The 24,277-nt window shown below is 44.1% G+C and overlaps 1 protein-coding gene across 1 annotated transcript; it reads right to left on the reverse strand.

The window, feature by feature from the left end:
• Positions 1-367: 367 nt before the first annotated feature.
• On the reverse strand, positions 368-23,937 carry Lipg (lipase G, endothelial type). The gene is made up of 10 exons (XM_003474158.4): positions 23,541-23,937; positions 20,215-20,393; positions 18,300-18,479; positions 16,436-16,547; positions 11,436-11,657; positions 8,674-8,916; positions 7,682-7,802; positions 6,579-6,797; positions 4,448-4,552; positions 368-2,464 (listed from the first exon to the last, which is right to left on the reverse strand). Exons 1-10 carry the CDS (start codon positions 23,632-23,634, stop codon positions 2,443-2,445), a joined length of 1,497 nt encoding a protein of 498 aa, XP_003474206.3. The 5' UTR covers positions 23,635-23,937; the 3' UTR covers positions 368-2,442.
• Between the last annotated feature and the right edge of the window lie 340 nt (positions 23,938-24,277).

Genomic DNA, 24,277 nt, shown 5'->3' on the forward strand with positions numbered 1-24,277 from the left:
CAGATTAAAATCCTTATTCTCATAGAGCTTCTGTTACAGTTTATATCTTGATATCCCCCCAAAGCCTCATACTCCCAGATGCGGACCTTCTGAAAGATGATTGGATTGAGGGGCTGTGGTTAGGAGGTGGGTCTTGCAGGAAAGATGTTTTGTTAGGGCATGGTCTAGGAGGGCTTATCTCCTTCCTTCTCCAGCTTTGCTCTTTGCTTCCCAGCTACCATGAGGTGAGCAGTTTTCCCCTGCTATACCCTACCTTGGAGCTGGCCACCTATGGACTAAAACATAAGTCATTTTTTTTTGCAAACCCTGTGACTTTGGCAGTCATAATTCTTTCAGATTTTAAGAACTGAGTTGTTGGACTATTAAGAATTTTGTAGGTTTTTTATTATTTTACTATTAAAATTTTTAAGTCTTGAAATTGGTTAAAGTAAAAAGTAACCATATATTTGTCTTTATATATTATACACACCTGAGAAATAAATAGTGCTTTAAGTAGGATTTTAAAAAGCATCATATATACAAAGAAGGCCTCAAGTCAAATGCATAAATACACAACCCACTGAAGATTCAGTTTCCAAAGTTTCCATTACAAAAAACAGAAGCCATATGTACCAGTGCACATGGCCAATAATACAAGGTTCACTTTGGTTACAAGCAATCACAGAAGCACATGAACAGATTAAATGCATACTTTGAATTAAGACCTGACTGACTTTGTCTTCAGAAGTTTGGTATTAAATAGTGATATAACTTTGGCACAACACAGATTGAAACAATGACTTCTAAAAACCTAAGTACAAAGAAAATCACTCTCTCATCCCCACCTGATATCATACCTCCTCCCAAATAAATCTTGGCCATAAAAAAAAACCCAACCCTTTGGCACAGGTTTTGTCCTGGTTGTATATTAACAAAAGGGGTTAGGATTTTATGGATGGATCTGGGGGAAAAAAATCTCTCATTTGTCACATCTGGGCATACTGGTAGCAAACAGCTCTAGGTGTCTTCATGAAATTTGAAAGATAAATGCATGAACTTCGCCTCCAGGAAACCTGGGTCCTCAGCCTGCTTCTACCACCAATTTAGTGTGTAATTCCAGGCACACAACTGAATATCTCTAAGCCTCCATTTTATAAACTAAGGATAAAGACATTGGCCCTGATCACCTCATTCTACTTAGGTCACAAACATGTGACTTAAGTCACATACATACAGTATAAAATGGTGTCTTAGGTATCATGTTTATTAATTCAAATCCAAGTCTAGAATTGGAGGCTTTTCTAAGAAGTCCAGCACAGAAAAGGCACTAGTATGAAAACAAGGTATTTCAAGGGTGTAAAAGAACACTGTATTAAGTCTTAGAGCTAGCTCTGTTGATAGATGCGGGCTTATGCATAAGTTGGTTTGCAGAACTCATGTAATATCTCTTAACTCCTACACAGAGATTTTACTCCAAAGAAATCACATCTATCAATTGGCTACCATTGTGCCCTTAGGGTATGACCATCTTCTCAACATTCTGCTGGTGATATTAAACAAGGGAAATAGCACGTGATAATTAAAAAATAGGTAGGAGCCACTTAAGCCACAAGGTGCCCAACTGTGATAGCCTGTAGTTCCCCTCTCCCCATCCCACCCTTTACCCTTCTTGTCTTTAACCCACACACACACACACACATACATTCCTCTCACATACTAGAAGGAACTCTAAGAACCCCAACCCTATTCGGGTTCCAAATAGCAAAGCTGAGTACTCTGTCTACTGTTACATGCTAAGGAATTTTTAAGTGCCCAACAAATACTTGTTCAATCAAAAAATGAATAATGGAAGAAACCAAAAGCCAATGTGTGTACTTCAGAGGATGAGCTAGGGAGCAGGATGGAATGTCTTGGAGATACAACCAGTATGGATCAAAGCAGCCCATGGGAACCCTCACAGCGAGGCCTCAGCAACAGCCTGATCTAATGACCCCTCTCTGGGTTATTGAGGTAACAGGCCTGCCATCCTGATACGAGTCAGCTCCCGAGGGGAAGATCTCTCTGAGGCTCAAGTCCGGACAAATGGCCTTCTATGCAAAGCTGCTCTGGAGCCTGCATTCCCCATTAGCCCAGCCTCAGCCAGCTACCAGGAGACCCACCGGTGTGCATGGGGGAACCACAGATATTTCACTGCTGGAGCACAAACCAATCTCAGATTCAGAAGTGTCATCAGAGATAGTTCATTTTGAGCACAGTTGGAACTTCAGCAACACACAGTTGTCCAGTCCAGTGAAATCATAGGGGATCATCATAGAGGACAAAGGTGGGCCTGGCAAGCAAGTTCTCAGGAACTCCAGGATCAAGCTGAGTGGGGTTCTTCTTCAGGCGGGGCCTCACAGTAACTTTCCTCCATGTGTGTAGACAGCAGGGTTGAGGTGTGTGCTGGTCAGGCTTCCCAGCCCCTCAGGCGAGCTCCACAGTGGCCCTGAAAGACACCAAATGACAGCGTAGTATTGACTAGCACACTCTCCTGCAGATGGTCACACCTGTGTCCAGGTGTTCTCTTTCCCCAGCTTTCTGACACACTGCTTATTTCACTCACTTTCCCTTCAAAAGAAACAGACAGGCTCCTGAGAGCTTCTTTGTCTTCCCCACAGCTTCCCTCTAGGAAATACCAGGAGCCCTCTCTGGTCTCCAGGTTATGCATTCATGTATTTAGCATAACACACACACACACACACACACACACACACACACACACACACGAACAATGCATACATGCAAACATGAGAACTGCCCAACTCTCCTCTTTGCCTGAATCCAGAAAAACAAAAGAGACGGTGGTGTGGCAGGAAGGGGACAAAACTGAATCAAGAGGCCCGGATTCTCACGTCAGCTATGGGAAGGAGCCATTGAGCCATCCTGAACCCCAGGCTCCTTGTTTGTGAACAGAGGAGCAGCGTGCAAGTGTGGAGGAAGAAGGCGGAGGGCGCTGTACACGCCTGAGGATGCCACAGCTTCCACGATTCATTCTCTACTCAGATTCCTATTGTTTAATGTTCCTTGGGGCAAAGGGAAAGAGCAATTTGTTTCCTAAAAGAAACAATGTGAGGAAAGTCATATAGTTTCAAACTATTAGGAAGTTCTGGAGCAGAAAAGAAGAATACAGTATTTAATCCCTCATCATAAGAAATGCAGTCCTTCCTGGGTATGTCCAATCTACATAGCTGACCGGAGGATCAATGAAGTTAACCTATGTGGAAGCACTGTGAAAGGTAGATATTTGAATACAAACATAAAGATTTAAAATTAAGATAGCAGAAAACACATAAACCCACCCTAGGCTGGGCCCTGAATTAGACAAATGATCTGCATCTCCTTCTAAGTCCTATGGTCACTGAACTTGAGGTCATATTGATGCTCCTACACAGGATCAGCCTCAGAAGGAACCCAGCCCTCAGGGCTGGCAGACAGTTAATCATAGGGGTCCCCCAGGCATGAGTGTAGCTGCACCAGACAGAGTGAGGCGATTCATCTGGGGAGGTGGATCCTCTGCACTCAAGTACACAGGCTTTAGAGCAGAATGTCCTGCTTCCAATCCTCGCTCTGCCATCTCCAGCTGGGGGACCTCGGGAGAGTGACTTCATGTCCCCGAGTATCAGCTTCCTCATCTCTCCACGGGGATAACAGCACTGTCTCCTAGCATTGGTGGTAAACTTCAATAACTGTAAGTCACCGAGTGCAGAGTGCTCACATGCTAGGTACTCGCACACTAAGTTCTCAGTGTATGGCAACAGGAGCCCTGTGCAATACCCTGGTTAAGGGAAGGGTAAGGGGCGGGGGCAGAAATGGGTGGGAGATGGGCTTCCTCCTGCTCAGCAGGACAGCATGCTCCCCTGGAGGAACCCACTGCCTCACGCCATGAGCTGGGCCTGAATTCAAGGGATTTCAGCAAGCGGCAGTAGAGACTGCAGCAAGAAAACCTGGCTCAGCTGTATACACACAAGCACTCCTGCTTCTCAGAAAGGAACATTTAGACCCACTATATCCACTCATGCCAACAGGGTTCCAGAAAACCAGAACAAAGGGAATATATTTGTATTTCTCTTTCTCCTCTCACCCAACTCCCCACTTCAATCTGGTGCCCAGAAGAAAGTGACACAGGCTGAACCTTTGGGTAGTACTGGTCACGGAGGAGAAGATATCATAGACATCAACCCCGAGGATTTAGTGACCAAAAAGACTTTCACCATATGCAATGAACATCTGCAGGGTGAGGCAGAATAAGAGTAGAAGTGACAGTCTCCTCTTCAACACGTTACATTGTCATCCATTTATACGCCTACAGCCTTCTAGCAAAAGGGTAGCTTCACATAGAAAGGCATTTGTATCTGTTTTGTTCATGCCCAGCACATGCTAGAGGATCATTCAGGAGGTGTGCATGGAACACAGAGAAAGTCCTGGTTACCTGGTTTCATTTTTCATTCGCCAGCCATCCCGACACTTGTGAAACCAGAGTTCTTGACCAGGAGAAATGCTGCTGTTCTCAAGATCTTCTGCACAAAAAGTCAATCTAAGAGGGAAAGATACCACGGATGTAGCTTGAACTCTTCAGAGATCCAGAAAGTGCTGTCACTCCCAACTCCAGAGCCTTCAGGATTGCCCATCACTACTACAAGATTCCAAACATCTTGCATCAAAGGCTTCCATGATCTGGCTTCAGGCAAGCTTAATTACACCTCTCCCACTTTCTTGCGTTTGTCTACCCAAAGGCCACCCACCCCTCAAGGTTATTGCCTCTTCGAAGCCACCTGCACCACCAAAGCCCCCATGAATAAAACCCTCCCTGCAACAAACTTAGTAAAAAAGTATCCCTTCTAAGTGTTGGTTTTTAAATGTCATTGCTTCATATGACATGAAATCATTACCTTACAATGGCTTTACCATTGTTCTGCTTTAAGTTTTTGCTACTTTTTTTATTGCTACAAACAGTACTGTGGCATATACACCAAAAATGGAATTTCTGGATTATGGCATATGCATTCTGACTATTATTGAGTCCCTCTACAAAGTGGCTGGACTGGTTTTAATCTTGGTTGTAGAGTTGTAGTTCTCTTCTCCCATCTCATCACCACTTGGTAGAATATTTTCACCAACAGAATATTTTCTGTTGGTTGTGAGTGGGTCTCCTACTACTGTGATTTGTATTCATTTGCATTTCTCAGTTGTGAGTGAGCTAGGTCTGCTTTTAAGCTTATAGATCCTAAGGTCATTAGGCTTCCTGGGGAAGGTTCTTAAACTATTCTTAATGTGGCTTTTGTCCTGTCTTGGCATTAGGGTCAAGTATCTCCATTCAATGATCACACAGTCACACTAATTATAAACCATTGTTTAGTATGGAGTAATCACAGTTTTTGTTTTTTTAATCATAGTTTTCATGAATGGTGTTTAGGCTCCTAATTTCTCCCCATGATTTTGCCTGTTTATTTTCTGTGTCTTTGTAATTTGCCACTGACTTCTAAATGTTCTTATCAATGGATATTTCTGGAACATTGTAAATAAGGAGCGTTGAATTCTTTCAGTCAAGGAGTTTAGTCAGCTAGGCATGGTACATGCCTATAATCCCACTAGTCTGGGAAGCTGAGGCAGGAGAATGGTAAATTCTAAACTAACCTGGGCAACTTAGACACTTAGTAAGATCCTATCTCAAAATTTTATAAAGGGCTGGGAATATAGCCCAGTGTGAAGGCTCCGAGCTCAGCCCCCCATGTGGAAAAAAATGGATGCAAATAAGACAAGTGAATAATTGTAATAGGAAAATACCAGGAGAAAAAAAGGGGCTGGAAGTTGTTTTCTCCCATGCCAAGACTGGCAATGACCACTCCAGGGGTCGGGGAAAGAACGTGGTTAAGAAAACCCTCTTCTCTTCACAAAGGTCTCCCAGGCTCCCCTGGCTTTGAGCCGTTCCCAGCTTCAATTCAGAAAGAAGCCTGCTCAGAGAGTCAGGGCAAAGCACTAGGGGCTGAGACATAAAGGTCTGGATCTTTCATGCGAGGCTTGGGATTCAAAGAAACCGGGGAGCTGCCAGCTGGCATGCCACACGGGACTCTCTGTTACTTGAACGTAGAGCCCTAGCCCCAGATCCCTGACTCCAAGCCTCTGAAGGAGAGACATAATAATGCTCTGAAAATAAGGTGCCAGCAAAAGCCAGGGCCCCTCACAGACCTCATCTATGGGACAGATGCCCCCGTTTGCCCCACAGTAAATACAGCAACAAAGCAACTTGCCCAAAGAGCCTTGTCAAGGAGCTCTGTTCCTCTGGGCCAACATAGGGCTTGGCAAACAGAACAAGGCTGGATTCCGGCTCCCCTCCCTTGCCAGCCCTGTCAGTCAAGGGCCTGTGATCAGGGTTAAGATGCACAGCAGTTAACAGAAACTTTGATCAGAGTCACGATTCCCTGCAAAGGTATTTGAGGTTTTGTGTGCACGCTGTGGATAGATACAGAAGGGCGAGGGTGCATGCTGAGCAAAGGAATGTGGCAGAGACATGGCCTTCTGTTCACCACCGACACAAGCAGAGAGGGGACAGGAGCACTTACTTCTGCTGGGTTTCCCCAGATTTGACACGAATGCGCCGGATGTGCAGCTCCTGAGCAGAGCCACTGGGTTGAGTAAACAAGCTGCGAAGTTCCTTCCACAGGTGGTACCAGGACTGTGATGTCTTCTCCCATGTGAGTCTGACCTTCAGGAGGTCACCCAAGTCCTCCTCAGTGTAGACCAAGAAGGTGTTGGTGGCATTCAGCCCAATGTGCTCCACTCTGCAAGGCAAGAGAGAAGCTTTTCTCTATCACCTGGACAGCTGCCACATTGTCCGGGATGACACAGTGGCAGCTCCTTCCCCACAAGAACCGGAGAGAAACAGGTGAAAGGTTCTTCCCCACCTTGTGCCCTGTGCCCCACCCACAGGACCAACACAAAAGCCCCCCTGTGCTCCACACTGACAGAGGCAATTCTGCCTGCAGCACCCTGACTTATCAGATCCATTCCTGGGCACCCCTCCATGAATGTTTCTACTTCTCAGGGAGACAGGACCAAGAACACGCAGAAATGAGAAAGCACAAAGAAGTCACATTCACACACAGTAGTGTGCTATTCTGATCCGTCCTTTCCTTCCTGTCTGCCTCGTCTGGCACCTGGTATGGCCTACCTTACCCCAGTTGTGAGTTAACGCAAGTCTAGTCTTCCAGCTAGAGCCTGAAGTGAGTTACTTTGCTAATGTTTCTTCAAAATCCTAACATACTTGGCAATGTGCTTTGTTCCTGGGGGAGCTCAACAAGTACCACACACAGACTGCCACGTACTCCTCCTACAGTGGATCATTACAGAAGGGCCTGATTCCCTAAAGCCTCAGGTGTCAGGCATTGCCTGAAATGAAACAGCAGTTTCTGTCCAGCTGATCAGCAGTTTCTCACAGTGCTGATTCATCCTAGGAATTTCCCAGAAACATCCTGAGTCAAGGGCTTGCTGGAAAGCACCCAGCAGAAGAGAGCACAGGAGGCCAGCTGGAACTACCCAGCCATTCCCCTGGGCCACCCGACTTCACTCTCCCACACTTGTCCTGAAGCTCCCTTGCATTCTTTCATTCTCAGACCAACTTGTTCTCTGTCCTAAACCAAAGTTGCAAAGGAAACTCAAGACTTACATTTCCAAAGGCAGAACCTGGGAGTCTGCATTAGTACCATACAGGGTGACGTAAAATGTTGGCTCAATTTTCCCCTTGTTCTTGTAACTGAAGACATGGATTTTCATCTGATAGTGATACACTGAACAGATAGCAGAACAAAGATGTTTGTGAGCCCTGTTTCTCATATCAGGGTACCCCAACCCCCACCAAGTCACCTAGCACACTGAGTTTCAGGGATTCATATCCTTTCGGTCCAGGCCAGCCGCTAGGCTCCCTCTGGTCTTGTTTTGTCCAATGGCCTAATTGGCTACTATGGTATAAGAGGAATAGTCCTAAACCACAGGGTTAGGAGATATGTTGGGGACTCAGGCCTACCTACCTTCTACCCAGAATAAAAGAACAAGGTATTAATTTCTCTGAGCCTCAGTTTCTTCAGATATAAAACAATAGCCACAAAACATTATGATTTTATAACATGTAAAATAAATAAAATAAAAATGTAAGTTATCATTTTGGTCTTCTGTTCATCCTCCTTCAGACTTATTGCAGCCAAATAAGAAAACAAATATGAAATACCTTTGCAAAAATACCAGAAAAAGTTTAAGATATTGATATTGCGACCATAAGGACATCACAGAAATCTTTATGCTTGATTGATTGATTTTTATGGTAGTAGGGGCTGAACCCAAGGCCTTTGCACTGAAGTATACCCTCAATCCTTTATTTTATTTTGAGAGAGGATCTCACTAAGTCACTAAGTTGCCCAGGCTGGGCTCAAACTTGGATTCCTTCCATTACAGCCTCCCAGAACACTGGAACTGCAGGCTTGCAGCACCATGCCTGGCTCCATTACTTTTTAAAGAATAACTTTCCTAGGTTATACACGATGTAATCTGATTCATAATAATTTGGTATAACTGTGCTAGCCACAGCTCATGGCCCCCATTCTTCAGCAAGATTATTAAGAAGGAGAAGAAAGACTAAAGGCCCCTTTGGGGCCTGAAAGTTACCTCTGAAAGGCATGTTTGCCCGCGTTTTCAGGTACATTTTGGTGTTCCTCTTGCTTCTCATTTTCCTAGTGTTGTAGCCAATGCTATTACAGCGATTCTTCCTGCAGCTAAGACAGATGCCCTTTTTGAAGCGTTTGGAGTCTGTGCACTGGAAGGCAAAGCTTGGCTTGTCCTGATTCACCAGGGAGTCAACAAAGAGGTCAATGGCTCGTTCATGCTCACATTTTAACACCTCTGTGATTGCTGGGAAAGGAGGAGATGACATTCAAGATGATCCATTATTAATTATTATATGTCTCATCCATAACAGCTGTGTTTATTAAGGCTGTACTTTATATAATTATTAATAAATATACAATGATATTTTAGGACCCTGTTAAGATATAAAATTTCAGACCATCTTGACTACCTAATTTCACTTTCTTGGTGATAAAATGGCACTAATACACAAAAATAAAGTGCAAGATAATTCCCATAAAAGAACTAAATAGAGTGATACAGATCTTCAGTGCACTGGGACTCACTAAGCCCTTTCAAAGAAATATGGTTATGAAAGGAAAGAAATGCATCAAATACTAAACAACATCTAGTCCAGTCCTCAGCAAAATAGGCTGGCAGGCTGGCTACTTATTTTTGTAAATTAAGTTTTATTGAAACATAACCACATTTATTGGCCTATGTATTTTCCATGGTTGCTTTCATGTCATCACAAAAAAGAAGAGTAGTTGAAACAAAGATTATGTGGCCTACAAAGTCTACAGTATTTACCAACTGACACTTTAAGAAAATATCAATACCATGGGCCAGGGATCTAGCTCAGTGGCATAAGTGCCTGCCTGGCAAATGCAAGGATGTGAGTTCAAACCCCAGTACCGCCAAAAAAGAAAAAAAGAAAATATCAATGCCATTGGAGCTTAATCCCTTCAGTTATAGATCATCACCCAAAGATGCATAGAGGTAAGACAAATTGTTCAGCGTCTCACAGACAGCTGGTTGCAGAGTATAATTTGGATTTTTCTGGCCCATAGTACAATATTGTTCTTGCAACCAGAGGCTAAAGCTTATAATTTAAGAAGCTTCTGGAAAACTCGGGAAAAACTTATCAAATTCACCTCTACCCTTTTCTCAGGGGCACCATCAGCCTGAAAAATGCCATTCCAAAAAAACCAAAACACAAAAAATAAAAATAAATTTGATAGTACCAAGTTCGAAAGTATAGGCAAAACTGTGAAGACAGTAAGATTCATTATGAAGCCCATTCCGGTTGATCTTTATCTTCTTTTAAAGTCCTGTAATGTCTCCAATGCTTTGGTTTTATTCTTTACTGTTTTGTTCAATTTTATTATAACTGATGATATAGGCAGTTCTTTTTAAGATAGCAAGAGGCAGTATGGTAACCATTGTTGATCACCTAGTATTTTGTTTTTACATTATTTATTATGTTCATCCTTTTGATTTGACTGACTCTGTTCTGTTATGTCACATTTGGTTCTACTCTCTTCAAAAAAAAGTAATAAGAACTGTGGGAGTAATAAAACCCAAAATGTGTAATTGTCATTGTACAAAAGAAAGGAAAAGAAAGTGCTCTAAAGAATATAATTGCATATATATTTAAGTGTACAAGATGGATGACCATATTACTGAGTTTTGTTGGATCATTGAACAGAACTGTTTTCAGTCTCACTGTTTGAAGGTCCACTTTGTATGCTTTAATTTTGTAACAACTATTTCTAAGATAACAATATGTAATCTATTAACTAGTAATTTCCTACTGTTTATTTTTTTCTGAAATTCTGTATAACTTGTACCCTTTTTCTATTTTTTTTTCTTTTTCTCCTTAAATAAAAAAAATTAAAAAATAAAAATAAATTTTAAAATAAACCTGTCATATTTCTATATTAATCACACTGGGAGAGAACAACAGTTGGAAAAGTGACAGAGTAGGACATCTACAAGGGTGAAGTATCACAAAAGAGAGAGCTGGGTGGGCGCGACACTTGGGGAATGCTACCAGCATCCAACACATTGAAAGAATGGGAAAACCACTCAAGGATCAGTTACTGGCCACACAGCATTTTCAAAAGCAGATTGACTTCAATTTAAGTCTGCTAAGAATAGGCTCATGCATTCAGAAGATAAATTATAATTTAAAAAAAAAAAAAACAAGAAAAAGCTTCTTGGTTTCACACCTTTAAAATGTGACCAAAAATGGAAATACAGTGTTAAATCCATGCTAAAGAATATTATATAGGCTATAAAAAGAATTAGGTTGGTAAATCTACTTACTCTGATGATTAAGCGTGTCTATAATATCGTATGCCTGAGCAAAGAAAGTTGCTAAACAATGTGATTTGCAAAATATGATTATACACACATCAATTTGCAAAGAAAAAAATTGGAAGGATACATATAACAATGTTTATACTAGCTGCCACTGAAGAGTAAAAGTAGAATAGGAGGTTAAGGGGGTTTTTTTTCTTTTTGCTTTATGCAATTCTATATTGCTTGATTGTTTTTTTCAGTGACTATGTATGTCCTACAAAGATATTGGTCAGTAACAACTATGAACTTGAAGCACGAGAAAACAGATGACTGTTAACGGGGATGTGGGATGACACAAAACCCTAAACACGGTGTTGGGGCCCCTGTGGTAGGAGGTGAGAATGACGAAATGAGTGATGTTGGGAGCACTAACAGCTCTGGCTGACTTAGAAGAGCATGAGACAACTGATTCAATACAAAGCAGAAAATAAAGAACTCACTTCCAAATGCAAGTGATCCCAAGACATCATTGAATCCACAGCCTGGCTGAAAGTCACCACCATTAGGGTAGATGTCGATGTGGCCCACAGGCATCTGAATCCCAATGCTCAAGCCAAAGGACCGTGTATAGGTGTGCAGCACGTCCACGAAGTCTGCATCATCAGGGGACAGCCTTCTGTGGATGTCCACCCCTTCAAACATGGGCCCAGCAGGGTCCAGACCTACAACAGGAAGGACCAAGATGGGTCATGTCAGGTGTACCAAGACAGTGAGCCCTGAGTCACAGACAAACCCAAGCTTACAGAATAAATACCCCCTCTGAGGCCAGCGCCATGAGTCTAGGAGAAAACAGGGAGCCTAGTTCCAGATACACTTGACCCAAGACACAAATGAGGGGATTAAATCCTGCTGTTGTGCAACTGCCACTTCCTTCAGAAACCTCAATACACCCTGAAGCCTCAGTCAACCCAGTAAGCTAACCACAAGTCCATACTTCCTCCAGCTCTGAAGAGCCACCTGTGGTCAGAACTGGAGCAGATCTAGAAAGAACTTGAGCTCCCTGAACCTAAAGCATCTGTCCCAGTTATTTACACTGGGAGTTGCCCATAGTCTTAACTTCAGGAGAATTTTCACAGAATAACTAAGCTGCCTGCCTCCTGCTGGAACTCAATCTCCCCAAAATGGGATATCTGTATTGGGGCTTATTTTGCTCCTTCAGTTATGAATCAGGTCCAAGGATGGAAAGGTGGATGGATATTCTAGTACCTCTAGTACAACGAGAACCCAAATATCATACCTCCAGAACATAAAATACAGATTTCCAACTCCCTGACCTCCTAGAGATTCCCGTGAGTAGACTGTCATGGAACTTAGAAATATACATTGATTCCCCAAGTGATCCTACAAGTTGGTGGCCTGTGGACTGGATATTGAAAAACATCCCTGTGCCTAGTATCAACTATGAAATGGAATCTGAATGCCTTAATTCACACTGTTCATTTGAGATATTAAGAGATTAAGTACTCTTCATATTAGCTGATATTCCCACACCCAAGTGATTATGAGAAATGCTTTAGTCTCAACCAGGAAGCCTCTTCTCCAGATAGAGACACACATGGTCCCTGGAGAAAGTTAAATAAGAGATGTGGCAGAGGAAGGGCACTCTGTGTAGTCTAAAATTGTGGTTTGTCATTGGAAGTGATTTGTCCCTTTCTCCCAGGGAACATTTGCTGACATCTGGAGACATTTTTGTTTGTCACAGTTGTAAGGAAGAGAGCTACTAGCTTCTGGTGGGAACAGGTCAGGGATACAGTGAAACATCCTACATCGCACAAGACAGTGCCACACACATGGACATGCACAACAAACCCTGCCTAGCTCCATATGTAAAAAGCACCTTTACTGGAAAGGACATGACCAAGAACAGAAGAAAAAGAAAGAAGGAAGTGGGCGACAGAGTCTGTTCACCAGATCCAGTGTGAAGAAACAGGGAGCACACTGTGAAGTTTGAGAGGATAATCCTAGGATAAATGAAAGTAAATAGTCAGCTGTTTGGCCATTACTCATGAGAACTGTTCAAGGCTGAAACTGGAGTTTCCCAGAGATTTAGACGATTTTATGTGTAAGCAAGATGAAAGAGAGCCCAGACTGCTTAGGGGCTCATCCTTGACCCAGGACCCAAAAGAATGATAGCACGAAAACAGTATCCTTCCAGGATGCCCCCCAATGACTCATTCTAGAGACTGCAAGGACCACAGCACTGACACAAGCATCAGACCCTGCCTCTTGCTGATGCACTGGAGAGGGAATAAATAGAGGAATGTTCTGCTTTGGGACACTCAGCTTTGCAACCAATACAAGAGCGAGGCTCTTTACTCAGTATGAACAAAGGTCCCCACCAGACGTGCAGTGCCATGGAAACCACGCTGCACGGGTGGAATGCAGGCAGCTGACAGGGCCTCACAGGCCAGCCGAGGGGCAGGCGGAGCCTCACCTACTCAGACTGAACTGGGCTCCATGCTCAGACCGTCTCTGACGCTCAGCCATGGTCCACAGACTCAGGGCAATACAACTTACTTTTTAAACTAGGAATGGGAGGAATAACTCATATCTTCAAAAAAGGAGGGGATAGAGAACTTCATACACTTCTTCCTTTCAGTCTTTACCTCCACCTCCAGAGAGAGGCAGCAGGGGTCACTGGTTGGGTGCCAACTCTGAAATCTCACAGTTTGGCTTTGAATCCCAGATCTGCCACTGACAGGATGCAAGATATTGGGCCTGTCATTTAATCCCTGAAACCTATTTTCCCCACCTGTAAAAGGTGCAGCCTTCCTGTGTAGCTCAGAAATCACTTATCTGTCAGGGGTGTATGAACTACTTTATAGGAGGCAACAACTAGGCTAGAGTTTACACAGAGTAGTTGCTTAACTCATATTTCCTAAATAAGTTCATCTGCTTGCTTATTTTTTATAACTACACACAGGTTCAGTTAGAAATATGTGACATCGTCCCCAGTACAGTACAGACTTCTTTCAGGAGAAAGAGAGGGCAAAACCCCTGACCGCACCCTTTGGCTCAAGCAAAAAGGTTACTAGAGTATTCCCCAAGGTATCCCCTTGAAGGCTGGGTTTAGGACGCCCTGGCAGTCTCTGCACAGTGACATCACCAGCCTGAAGATGCCATTCAAGCTGCAGTCTCTGTCCTCTTACCAATTGGAACCACTCGACTCACAAGCCCAGAATAAATCTACCACTGAGGGAAGAGGAGGAGAGACAGCTTCTCCCACCAGACATGCAAGCCATTTGGAACAGGTGAGCCAAACACTCTCTGTGGAGCTGCAGGAGAGAGAGACACGCAGGGGAAATGATTGTGTCCGGGACATGCACGCTGATTAGCATTCTACTGGCTCGGTGAAAAGCCCTCATCTCAGCAGCTGCCACCTAAACAAGCAGAGAGAAAAAGTAGAAAACTCCTTCACCATCCCTAGCTCGTTTCAGACTTATAAACAGAGAAAAGCAAGGACACGCTGGGCCTTGACTGTGGTGCGGGTCTTGTGAGTGCCGCAGTTGGAACCCATCTTGCTTTGTTCTTTCAAGGAATGAGCAGAGATGCTCACGTGGTAGAACCCAGAGTAGCCTCAGGTAGAACTGCTCTGCACCAGCAATGGATTAAGGAGCAGCCAGGCGTGGCCATACAGTTATAGCCCACTTTGGAAGCTCACAACCCCCACCTTAGAAATCATGAATAAAGCTCTCGAGCCACATAGACACGGAGTCACTGGATCTAAAGAAATGTGCAAGCATAAATCTGTGTGTGATCACCTACATATTAGATATAAGCCTGGAAACAACAATTGAAGAAGGACAATAAATCCTCAAAAATGCATTTTTAAAAAGCCTGCCCTACAAGCTTATTGCCAAAACCTGAAATTCTGCACTTACTAAATCATTCTTTGATCACTGATCAGCTCTTTGCTCCTAGGTGACAATGGCTATGGTTTAAATGTGGATCCCAAGAGTCTGTGTGTTAGAAACTTAATCGCCAAATTCAAATGTTAACAGTATTTGAAAGTCAGGCTTTGGGGAAGCAACTGGGATAAGATGATGTCTTCAATGTGGGACCCTTATAATGATACTACTGGCTTTATAGGAGAGTGACCACATTAGCACATTTGTTCTGCCTGACCAGGTAACACCCTTCACCATGTTATCATGCAGCAAGAAGACTCTCCCTCCCCAGATGGCAGGAAACTAAGTAAGCCTTTGTCCTTTTTTTTTTTTTTTTTTTTTTTTGTCTTTTTCATTTTTATCGGTACCAGGGATCAAACTCCCGACTGCCTGCTTGAAAGGCAGGCACTTATGCCGCTGAGCTAAATCCCCAGGCCCAAGCCTTTGTTCTTTATAAATTACCCTATCTGTGCAATTTGGTCACAGCAACAGAAAAGTCTAAGGCACATTTTTAGTATCTTGGAGACAAGAGGGAATGTGGAGAAAAATACATATAAAAGAATGCTGGAAAGAGAAAAAAGATCAGGGCAACCAGTCTACCTTTAATTTTCATATAGAGGAAGTTCTGTGTATCTAAAGGGACCCCAAAATGAAAAAGTGACTCTTTCTTACTTTTCACAATCATTAAATAATTTAATCCAGAATCTAGAATTTCATATTTAAGATGAGATGCATTTTTCAAGATGAAAACTCAATTTTCTAATGACCATCTAGGTACCAATATTGGAAAGTCTGTTTAATTACAAAGTTTAACCATTCATTCTAAATAGGTGGCTATTGTTAACAAATATGCTATTTTAACACTAAAAAGAAGCTATTGGTAAATGAAATAGAAGAGAAGCAGAATTCAAACTAGGATCCATATTCGTTCTTTTCCTTTAAATCCCTGGGCAGAGATCTGAACACCCAGAAGATTAGAATCCTGGGATGTATCCCGACTTCTGCTTTTTCGGGGGGAAGGAGCAGCATCTCACTGTGTTTTCAAGCTGGCCTTGAATTCACATAGCTGAAGCTGGCCTTGAACTGTGATCTTCCTGCCTCAGTCTTCCAGTGCTGGGATAATAGGCATGCACCCCCACGCCTGGCTTAAGTGCTTAGCTTTTTGTGCCTGGGCAAACTGCCTCACCTCTAACTGTTATCTCACCTAATGGACTAGTCCTGTGGTTTGCAAACCATGTTCCCTAGTACTTTGAGAGCCTGAGACTCCTCTGAGGAAATGGAAGGCCCAATTGGCAAGGCTAAAACAACATATATCTACCCATCCAGCTTCAATCAGAATAGCCTCACTATCTAGCTCGTATTTTGAGACCCATACAAGTTCAATTTGATAAGAATTCTGTGACAAAAAAAAAGAATATTTAGAAAGCTCTGGATGTTTTCCAGGCTCCATCACTTTCTCAAGCTGCCTCATTTGGGAGAACTCTGGTTCAGCACAACCAGATGTAGAGAGACTAAGGAAGTGAGCCACAGCAGGTGGCGGTGGCAGAGCTTACCTGTGATTCTGCCCACGGTGCCTTTCACAAAGTTGCCAGCATATCCAGCCACATGTGCTCCAAGACTGTAGCCAATCAAGTGAACATTCCCCAGAGAAAAACCATCCTTTTCCTGTAGAAAGCCACCAATGCATGTGAGGTGAAGAGCACGGTCCTGAGTCCATCAAACTGAGGAGGAGCCACAGGCACAGAGATTCTCTGGGGCACCGCTGGTCACTCAAGATGTGTGGCTCTCAGCCAGGGATGGGAGGGCAAAGGGACTTGCAGCACTTCAAATGCCAAGAGGGCAGGGAGGAGGATGTGATCACAGGCTGCATGCCTGACCATTCTCTCACAAGGCTACCTACATGCTTTCCATCCTTTTGGGCAGTATCTGGGGGGCCACAGGGGCAGCATAGAAATCAAAGACACCCTATTCATTGGAAACTAAAGTACTGTTATAGCCTGCAGCAAACCAATCCCTGCCTGCTCTTAGGCCTTGAGTTTCACCCTGGGCCCAGAAGTTGCTAACCTCCTCACCATAAGCACATCCAGGACCTCAGAGTTGGAGGAAGGCCCCTTTCCAAAGAATTTAGCTGGTGGGGAGTGAGAAAGTGGGGCCTTGACCCCATGGCTCAAGAATAAAACTCTCCAAACCGGGCTCACGTCTATAATCCCAGCACTCGGGAGACTGAGGCAGGAGGATCATTATGAGTTTGAGACCAGCCTAGGCTACAAAGTGAGCTCAAGAACTGCATAGTGAAACCCTGTCTCAAAAAGTACAAGAAGGAGAAGAAGAAGAAGAAGAAGAAGAAGAAGAAGAAGAAGAAGAAGAAGAAGAAGAAGAAGAAGAAGAAGAGGAGGAGGAGGAGGAGGAGGAGGAGGAGGAGGAGGAGGAGGAGGAGGAGGAGGAGGAGGAGGAGGAGGAGGAGGAGGAGGAGAAGGAGGAGGAGAAGGAGGAGAAGGAGAAGGAAGAGAGAAGAAGAAGAAGAAGAAGAAGAAGAAGAAGAAGAAGAAGAAGAAGAAGAAGAAGAAGAAGAAGAAGAAGAAAACTCTCCAAAGCCACAGACAAAGTAGAGAGGGCCTGCTCAAGAACCCTACCCAGAACCAAGGATAGAGCTTAGCAGCACAGCATTTGCCTGGAAAGTGCAAGGTCCTGAGTTTGATTCTGAGGCAAAAAAAAAAAAAAAAACCCTGCCCAGGATTCTGCCAGAACTCATCAGTCTCCATGGGTAAAAGGAAATCAGGCTAGACTTGACCAAATCCAAGGGGGACTTTACCAGTATATCCCTGTCCTTCCTGTCCCAAAGAAATTCACTTGTCTCAGGCAAATCATCAACTCATAAAAAGTAAATACAAGATTTGTTTTGCACATTTAATGTTTTAAAGAAGTCTAACAGGCTTCCTGTGTTTTTTGGTACCGGGATCAAACTCATGACCTCACACTTGACAAGCAAGCGTTTGTGTCACTGAGCTAAATCCCCAGTCCTGGGTTTCCTGCTTTTGAACCAGTCTCTTTCCCACCGTTAGCACAGCCATGCTTCAGAGGCAAGAGCAATCTTCAGAAAAAGTTGAAGATGACACAACTATCCTAAGGACATCAGCTTTAAGTTCAGCAGCTTCTAAGGTCAGCAAGTAACTAGTCATAAGGCAGATTTTCTTAGGCAAATAAAGTAAAAATTCAGAGATCTATCAATAATTTAAACATCCTCTAAAAATCCTAGCTTTCAAGTATTTCAAGTAATACTTAATTCAGAAAAAAATTAATTTTAAGATTTTTGTCAGAGTCTGGAAGTTCACAGCAACACATGTGGCCTATATTTCCCCAGGACATTGATGTTTAAGGTCCTGCTTGCAAGAGATGACCCCTTTCCACCCTAGTTACCTGTAGCCAGTCAAGCATCCTTGCCACACTGTGCCCCACCACCCTGGAGTTATTGACTGCATCTGGGTACAGCTGATGAGCCAGGGGTAGCCAGTCCACCACTACTACATTGGCATCTTTCTCTCTTGTCTGCAGGGCTGACACAAGTTTGTACAGCCAGTTATGAAGCATGCCACCCATCTGCAAAGAAAACAGGAAACTTTAAAAGAAAATTCTTCCTCTGGACTTTGAAATGCTAACACATAAGTTCCTGATTTACAAAGAGTTCCATTCTAAGAGACGTTCACGAGTCAGATACAAGTGAGTTTTATACAGTATATCTGTGACCGTTCACAAAGTCTGAGACTTGCTGTATAGAATTTCATTTCATAACCCTCAATCCACCTGATTTTAAAATCCTCATCTCAGAGCATCAGGAACCAAACATTTACACATGCGCAGGACCACTCAGAGACAGAATGGCTACATGAACGTTTTCTTCCATTGCTCTATATACCCCCAGTTTTTCCATTAAAACTCTCATAGGTGGGGACCTATGCTATTACCCTGCTACCTATGAGATATAGCTATGCTGGTGGTGATGCTGGTATGACGTTAGCTGAGTCCCTGCCACAATCACACAAGTAGCTTGGTCCATCCTTCAAAGGCAGCTGGGAAGGGTTGCCCTGGAGAATCAGCTCCTCCCTTAGAGATGCAGGGAAATGCTGTTTCCTAGGCAAATACAGGGTGAACAAATGACCCCTTCCCACAACCCATCTCTGCCAACCCTTTTAACCCCAGTCTGGAAAAATCCATTCCTAGAATCCCAAATAGAACTCAGGACTCATTTTCCCACAGAAAGAGAGTTATAAATGGTTACTCGGCCCAGTTGTAAACCTATCTACAAGTACATTATCCGATAAATAGATTTTTCTGTGCTTTGGCTGGAAATTCAAACACTATTTACAATCTTCCTTCTAGGGGAAACTGCTGTTCCAAGTTCCAAACACATTAAAAGGAACTTTCTGAAATGTACCCCAAATGCAGGATGTATTTGCATTTTGACAGAAGGGCCTTAAAAAGATTCAAATGCATGATTCCTGTTGCAGGCTGTGGGATGAGGACTGGGGACAGGACTTTAATTATTACTTCATTGCATTAAGTATGTAAGCACCTACCCTCCCCATACAGACCCCAGCCCCAAATGTTGGTGACAGACCTAAAGACCCAGAAAGAATATAACGGATATGAATTTCTCATCATTAAGCAGAAGAATGTCCCCACCCAATTAGCCAGGGCAGAAACCTGCTCATTTAATAGTGCCATTTTCCTACAGACTGCCATTATAGGGATGAATAAATCCCTTGCTGGCCAAGAACTTCTGAAACTGCGAGTTAAAGCCCTTTTTTTGTTGAAGTTTGTCATGGGCCTTTCAATGGGAATTGCTCAGCTAGGTCACATAAAGAGTCCCAGTGCCTTTAAACGGGGCCATCTCTATGCAAACAGGAGGGCACCATGCCAACAGCAGACAGACAGCCCCGCCAGCTGGTCCCTCACAGATTCTCAGAGTCAGTCAAGTTGCTTCAGGGAAGCTCAGCTCTTAAGGCAGGATGGCCCCCTCCAGGCAGTGGTTGACCAATGTAATTAGGTATAATTAGAGGGCCCTTCAGAGCCAGTGGAGCTAGGCTGCTCCCCTCAGGAGAGCCACTCTCTGAAAGCTTGTGGTGTGCCAGCACTAAATGCCACCCTGCTGGAGTCCAGATCAGCTCCCTCAGCAAAGCGTCCATTACATTCTTCACAGCTGTCTGAAATACAAGCAGCCCACAGGGAAAGGGGGGAGACTTTGGAATGTGGAAGCACCAGAATTCTTTTTAATTGACCAAAACAAAGGGAACCAAATTTGTGTAAAGTCCCAGAGCTCCCTCCCTCGGCTCACCGTCCATCCATGAATGATGAAAAAGGTTTTGGCTGTCACGTTGAAGCCACAGTCTTCTAATTGCTGGTTGTGGTCAGGAGACAGGTAACATCCTTCATGCTCTGGGTCCTTAGAGTCTCGGAGGTTAAAACGCACAGGTTTGGCTTCAGCCTGTACCTCCCTCGATTTGTGAAGCTCATCTGGAGAGAAAAAACAGAACCTGTGTGCTTCTAATAGGTAGAGCCATGACAGGTCTAGTTGTAGTCCAGTCTGAGCAAACTACCTAACCATCTAGTTTTTACACCTGCTGAATGCTCCCTACTCACCTTTTGGGAAAATTGTGAAGATATTAAAAGGGGATATTACATGTGTACTCAATAAGTATTTAATAGTCACCATGGTTATTACTATGGCTCTGAAATAGGCATCTGTTACTTTTTTCTATACATCCATCCTGTTATGGTTTGTGCCTAGATGCCCTCCCCCAAAGCTTCATGTGGTCATAGCTTTTTAGAGGTGGCTGAATCTAGTGTGTGATTGATTTGTAGTACAATTCTAGGATTAATGTGCTGGGATGAAGAGTGGGTGGCTGCTTGGATTGGTTCTGCCTTAATCCCAGCAGAGGGGATACAATCTAAGGGATAGAAAGAGGCTTGCTATCCCTCTCTCCCTTGCTACTTTTGCTGTCCTCTGTCACCATGAATGGTTACCCCTCTGTCATGTGTCACCTCTGCCTTGGAGTCAGCTAATTATGGACTGAAACTTCTACAAACTGAGCTAAATGAACTTTTCTTCCTTTAATTTTTGGTGTCAGGTATTTTCTCTGAGTAACCAGGAAAGTAACCAAGATACATTCAAACCAAAACAACTTTTTTCCCCTCAGGATCCTACTTTTAGTGAATGGGTCTTTGATTCTTTTTGCAAAAAGCCTAAGACCAGCTAGGTCCCTTAATTCAGAAATTGTCGTATTTCAGAAAGACATACTATATATTATGTTACAGAACATATACTGTATATTATATAACACTCCCCCACAAATCAAATACTCTTAATACTTCTGCAGAGATATGTAGGATTACTTATACTCAAGGGCAAAAATGAAAAGATTATGAATAGATTCCTGCCAATTTTTCAGTTTTGAGAGATTCTGAATTTTGCAATTGCAGAGAAAGAGGCTGTTGGCCTGTTTGTTGTATAATGGGCTTTCCCTGGTGTCCCCATCTTGCTTCTAGCACTTTCTTCAAGGATTTTATACATCCTCAATTCCTTTGCAATGTGGCAGGCACCAGGCATTCATCCAGTGTGTTACACAAAATGATTGAAGCCATGAAGAAACTCCTTAGAGAAACAAAGCCACCCCTTCCACTTCTGCCACACGCATATAATGTTACTGAGGTGACCCTGTTTTCAAAGCTCAGCCTATGTCACTGATGGCTTCTACGATCATGACACTAGGTGAGCACTGTCATTACCACACTATTTCAGATAGTTATTAATGGTCCCCCACCAGCACTGTCTGAGCCATCCTGGTAAGTATTACTAGATCATATGCTAGCCAGCTACAGCATCAAACTCTCCAGTCACCAAGAAGTCAGGAAGATAACCAAATGACCACAGCAAGAATATAAATTATCCCAGAATTAAAAAACAAAAGGGACCATGGAAAGAGTGATCATAGTTGTGGAGAAGGTGGTGACAGAGGTGGAGGAAACAAAGGACAGGGAGGAAACGGACCGGATAGATGTAAGAAGGGTTAGGTTCCAAAAAATGCTGCTAAATACATATGAGCAGAACTCAGGTTGATCATTATCAAATATACAATATACAAATGCCCCAAATGGCAGTAATTTGAACCATAGCCGTAGGTACTCTGACAGTTCCCCAATTTCTGCCTGAAGAGCAGAGAGTAAAGTTTAGAGCAAAAGAGGTCTGCTGGCCTCCTGAAATAAGCACGTGAACAAATCCACGCAGGGACAAACTAGTTCTACCTTGGCATCAGGCTTGCTCTGACCCCACAGTTCTCTAGCTTTATTTCCGTTAAGCTGGGACTAGGTCACTTTGCCTCTGGGCTTTCTGACCGTTCTTCACCCACATGTGTTTGTGGTTTCTCTCTCACCACTTTGAGCTCTGTGTTCAAGGGGCAAGTTCTCAGGTAGGCCTTCCTAACCACACAATGTAACCTCACCACCTTCCCCCAAACCCACTCCATCCTTCCTTCCTCTGCTCTTTCCCTCCATTAGCCTAAGCCCCATTTCTGTATTTTCATTAGTTCACTGTCACATTGTGCCACAAGGGCTGAGGCTGACATCCATTCTGATCCCTGCTGTCTCCTCCACTGCTGGAAGAGTCTTGCCACTAAGCGGAAATGCAATAATAATTTAAATGAATGACATGGCCCAGAAACATACACAACACAAAAGGTGGAAGGAACATTAGCATTTTTCAGAAAAGAAACAAGAGATGTGACACATCCTAGGCCATTCTTCTAGTCAGCACTAGAGTTGGAAACACATTTAGTAAAGCAAGGCTTTCTCATTCATTCAAATGATTTCTCCTGCAGGTACTTAATCTGACATTTGGCTCAACATCTGCAAACAGAGCTGAAGGGCTGGGACTGGGTTTAAGGGTTGCCCCTCTGTGCACAGCTTCACCAGCTGGCTCTAGGTGACCTTCCCTCATTCCACCACGCAGGCAGCCTCCAGTGGGAAATAATGCCATCGGGGACCCAAGAAGAAGAAAAGGAGAAGAGTGAAGCAGAAGGATTTGCTGGGGAGGGAAGTGGCTGACAACCTGGAAGAATGACATCATGACATCCCCTGTTGTTTCTCAGCCCAAGTTACCCACCACATGGCTCCTGTAAGCACTAATCAAACCAAAGCCAGCTGTCCTGTCCCCAGAACTTTCAAAACACCTACCCAAGGTTAACAGGAGGTGTGCCAGAGAGAAGGCAGAGCTCTTTCTAACAAACTGCTTGCCTCCACCTTCAAAAAGAGCAGTTGGCAGCCAAGTCTGCTGGCTGGACCGCAATGATTAGGGGAGCAGTATAACGGAAGGGGGCAGGGCCAAGAAGAAGGCGCGAGCCAGGGCACCCTACCCACCTGTCGCCTCCTGGATGACAGGCTAAAAGATCCCTTTATCACTCCTGGATGACTCGCTAGGGGATCCCTTGCTCCCTAAGCGCCAAGGAACAAGTGGCCCCCATGGCCCAGTCAGAGGAGAGAACGCATCATGCAATGGAAAAGGAAGAGGATTTAGCAGGAACACGGAGGGCCTGAAGAAGAGTCGGCAAGGCAGAGGGGGCCTAGCACGGAAAGGATGGGGAGTAAATAAAAATAAATGCACAGTACCTTCCAGCTGTCCCTCAGGAGCAAAGGGTGTAGGGCTTCCCGCCGCAAAGCAACAATAGATGCTCCAGAAGCAGAGAAGAACAGAATTTCTCATCCTTCTCTTCTTCCCCACACCTCCTCTCCTGAACCAGGGATTTTATTTTTTTTTTTTTTCCCAAAAAAGCCACCACCACCTCCCGAGCTGGTACAGCTCAAAGGTAAGCTGCCTTCTCTCAGCCAGGTGATGCTCTAGATGGAGCAGAAGGAGGAAGTTGAAACTTTGGCTGCCCTGATTGCAAGACTGAGGGAAGGGGGAGTGTGTCCGGGCTTGCTGCAAAGCGTGCCCTCTCCCCAAACCCCTGGGAACCCAGGCTCCTCGCTGTCAGACGGCGAGCTCCTGGAGAGGTAGTTTTTAAAGTATCGGAGTCATCTGACCCATCGCCAGATTGTTATTTGCATAATTTATTCTCGTTTCTGGACGCTGATTGGTCACACCTTCGCTGACGCTGCAACCAAGTCTCCCCAAAGTTTGAATGAAAGCGCCACACACCCACAACGTGGACGCCAAAACGCGTGGACTTGCTGCTCCTTCGCCGGTCGGCTTGCAGGGTGCTGCAACTCCAGTTACCTGACTATCCTCTAATTTCTTCCCGAGGACTGCAAAAGCCTCCACTCGCCCCTTTGGTTCCAAGGGGGACATCTCCAGGAAACCGTGCGCCAGCTGCGGGCGCGATCCCTGGAGAAGGGAAGGGAGTTCA

Source organism: Cavia porcellus, unplaced genomic scaffold (genome assembly GCF_034190915.1).
Source record: "Cavia porcellus strain 051 isolate PalLab524CR breed Dunkin Hartley unplaced genomic scaffold, mCavPor4.1 scaffold_20, whole genome shotgun sequence".
NCBI lineage: Eukaryota > Metazoa > Chordata > Mammalia > Rodentia > Caviidae > Cavia > Cavia porcellus.

Coding starts and splice junctions, on each gene's coding strand:
- Lipg (XM_003474158.4), bottom strand. CDS start 23,634: ATGAGAAATTCTGTTCTTCTCTGCTTCTGGAGCATCTATTGTTGCTTT. Junction 16,548..18,299: donor GGATGCTTGACTGGCTACAG/GTAACTAGGGTG, acceptor GGCTTTCTACAG/GAAAAGGATGGTTTTTCTCT. Junction 6,798..7,681: donor CAGGTTCTGCCTTTGGAAAT/GTAAGTCTTGAG, acceptor CTTGCCTTGCAG/AGTGGAGCACATTGGGCTGA.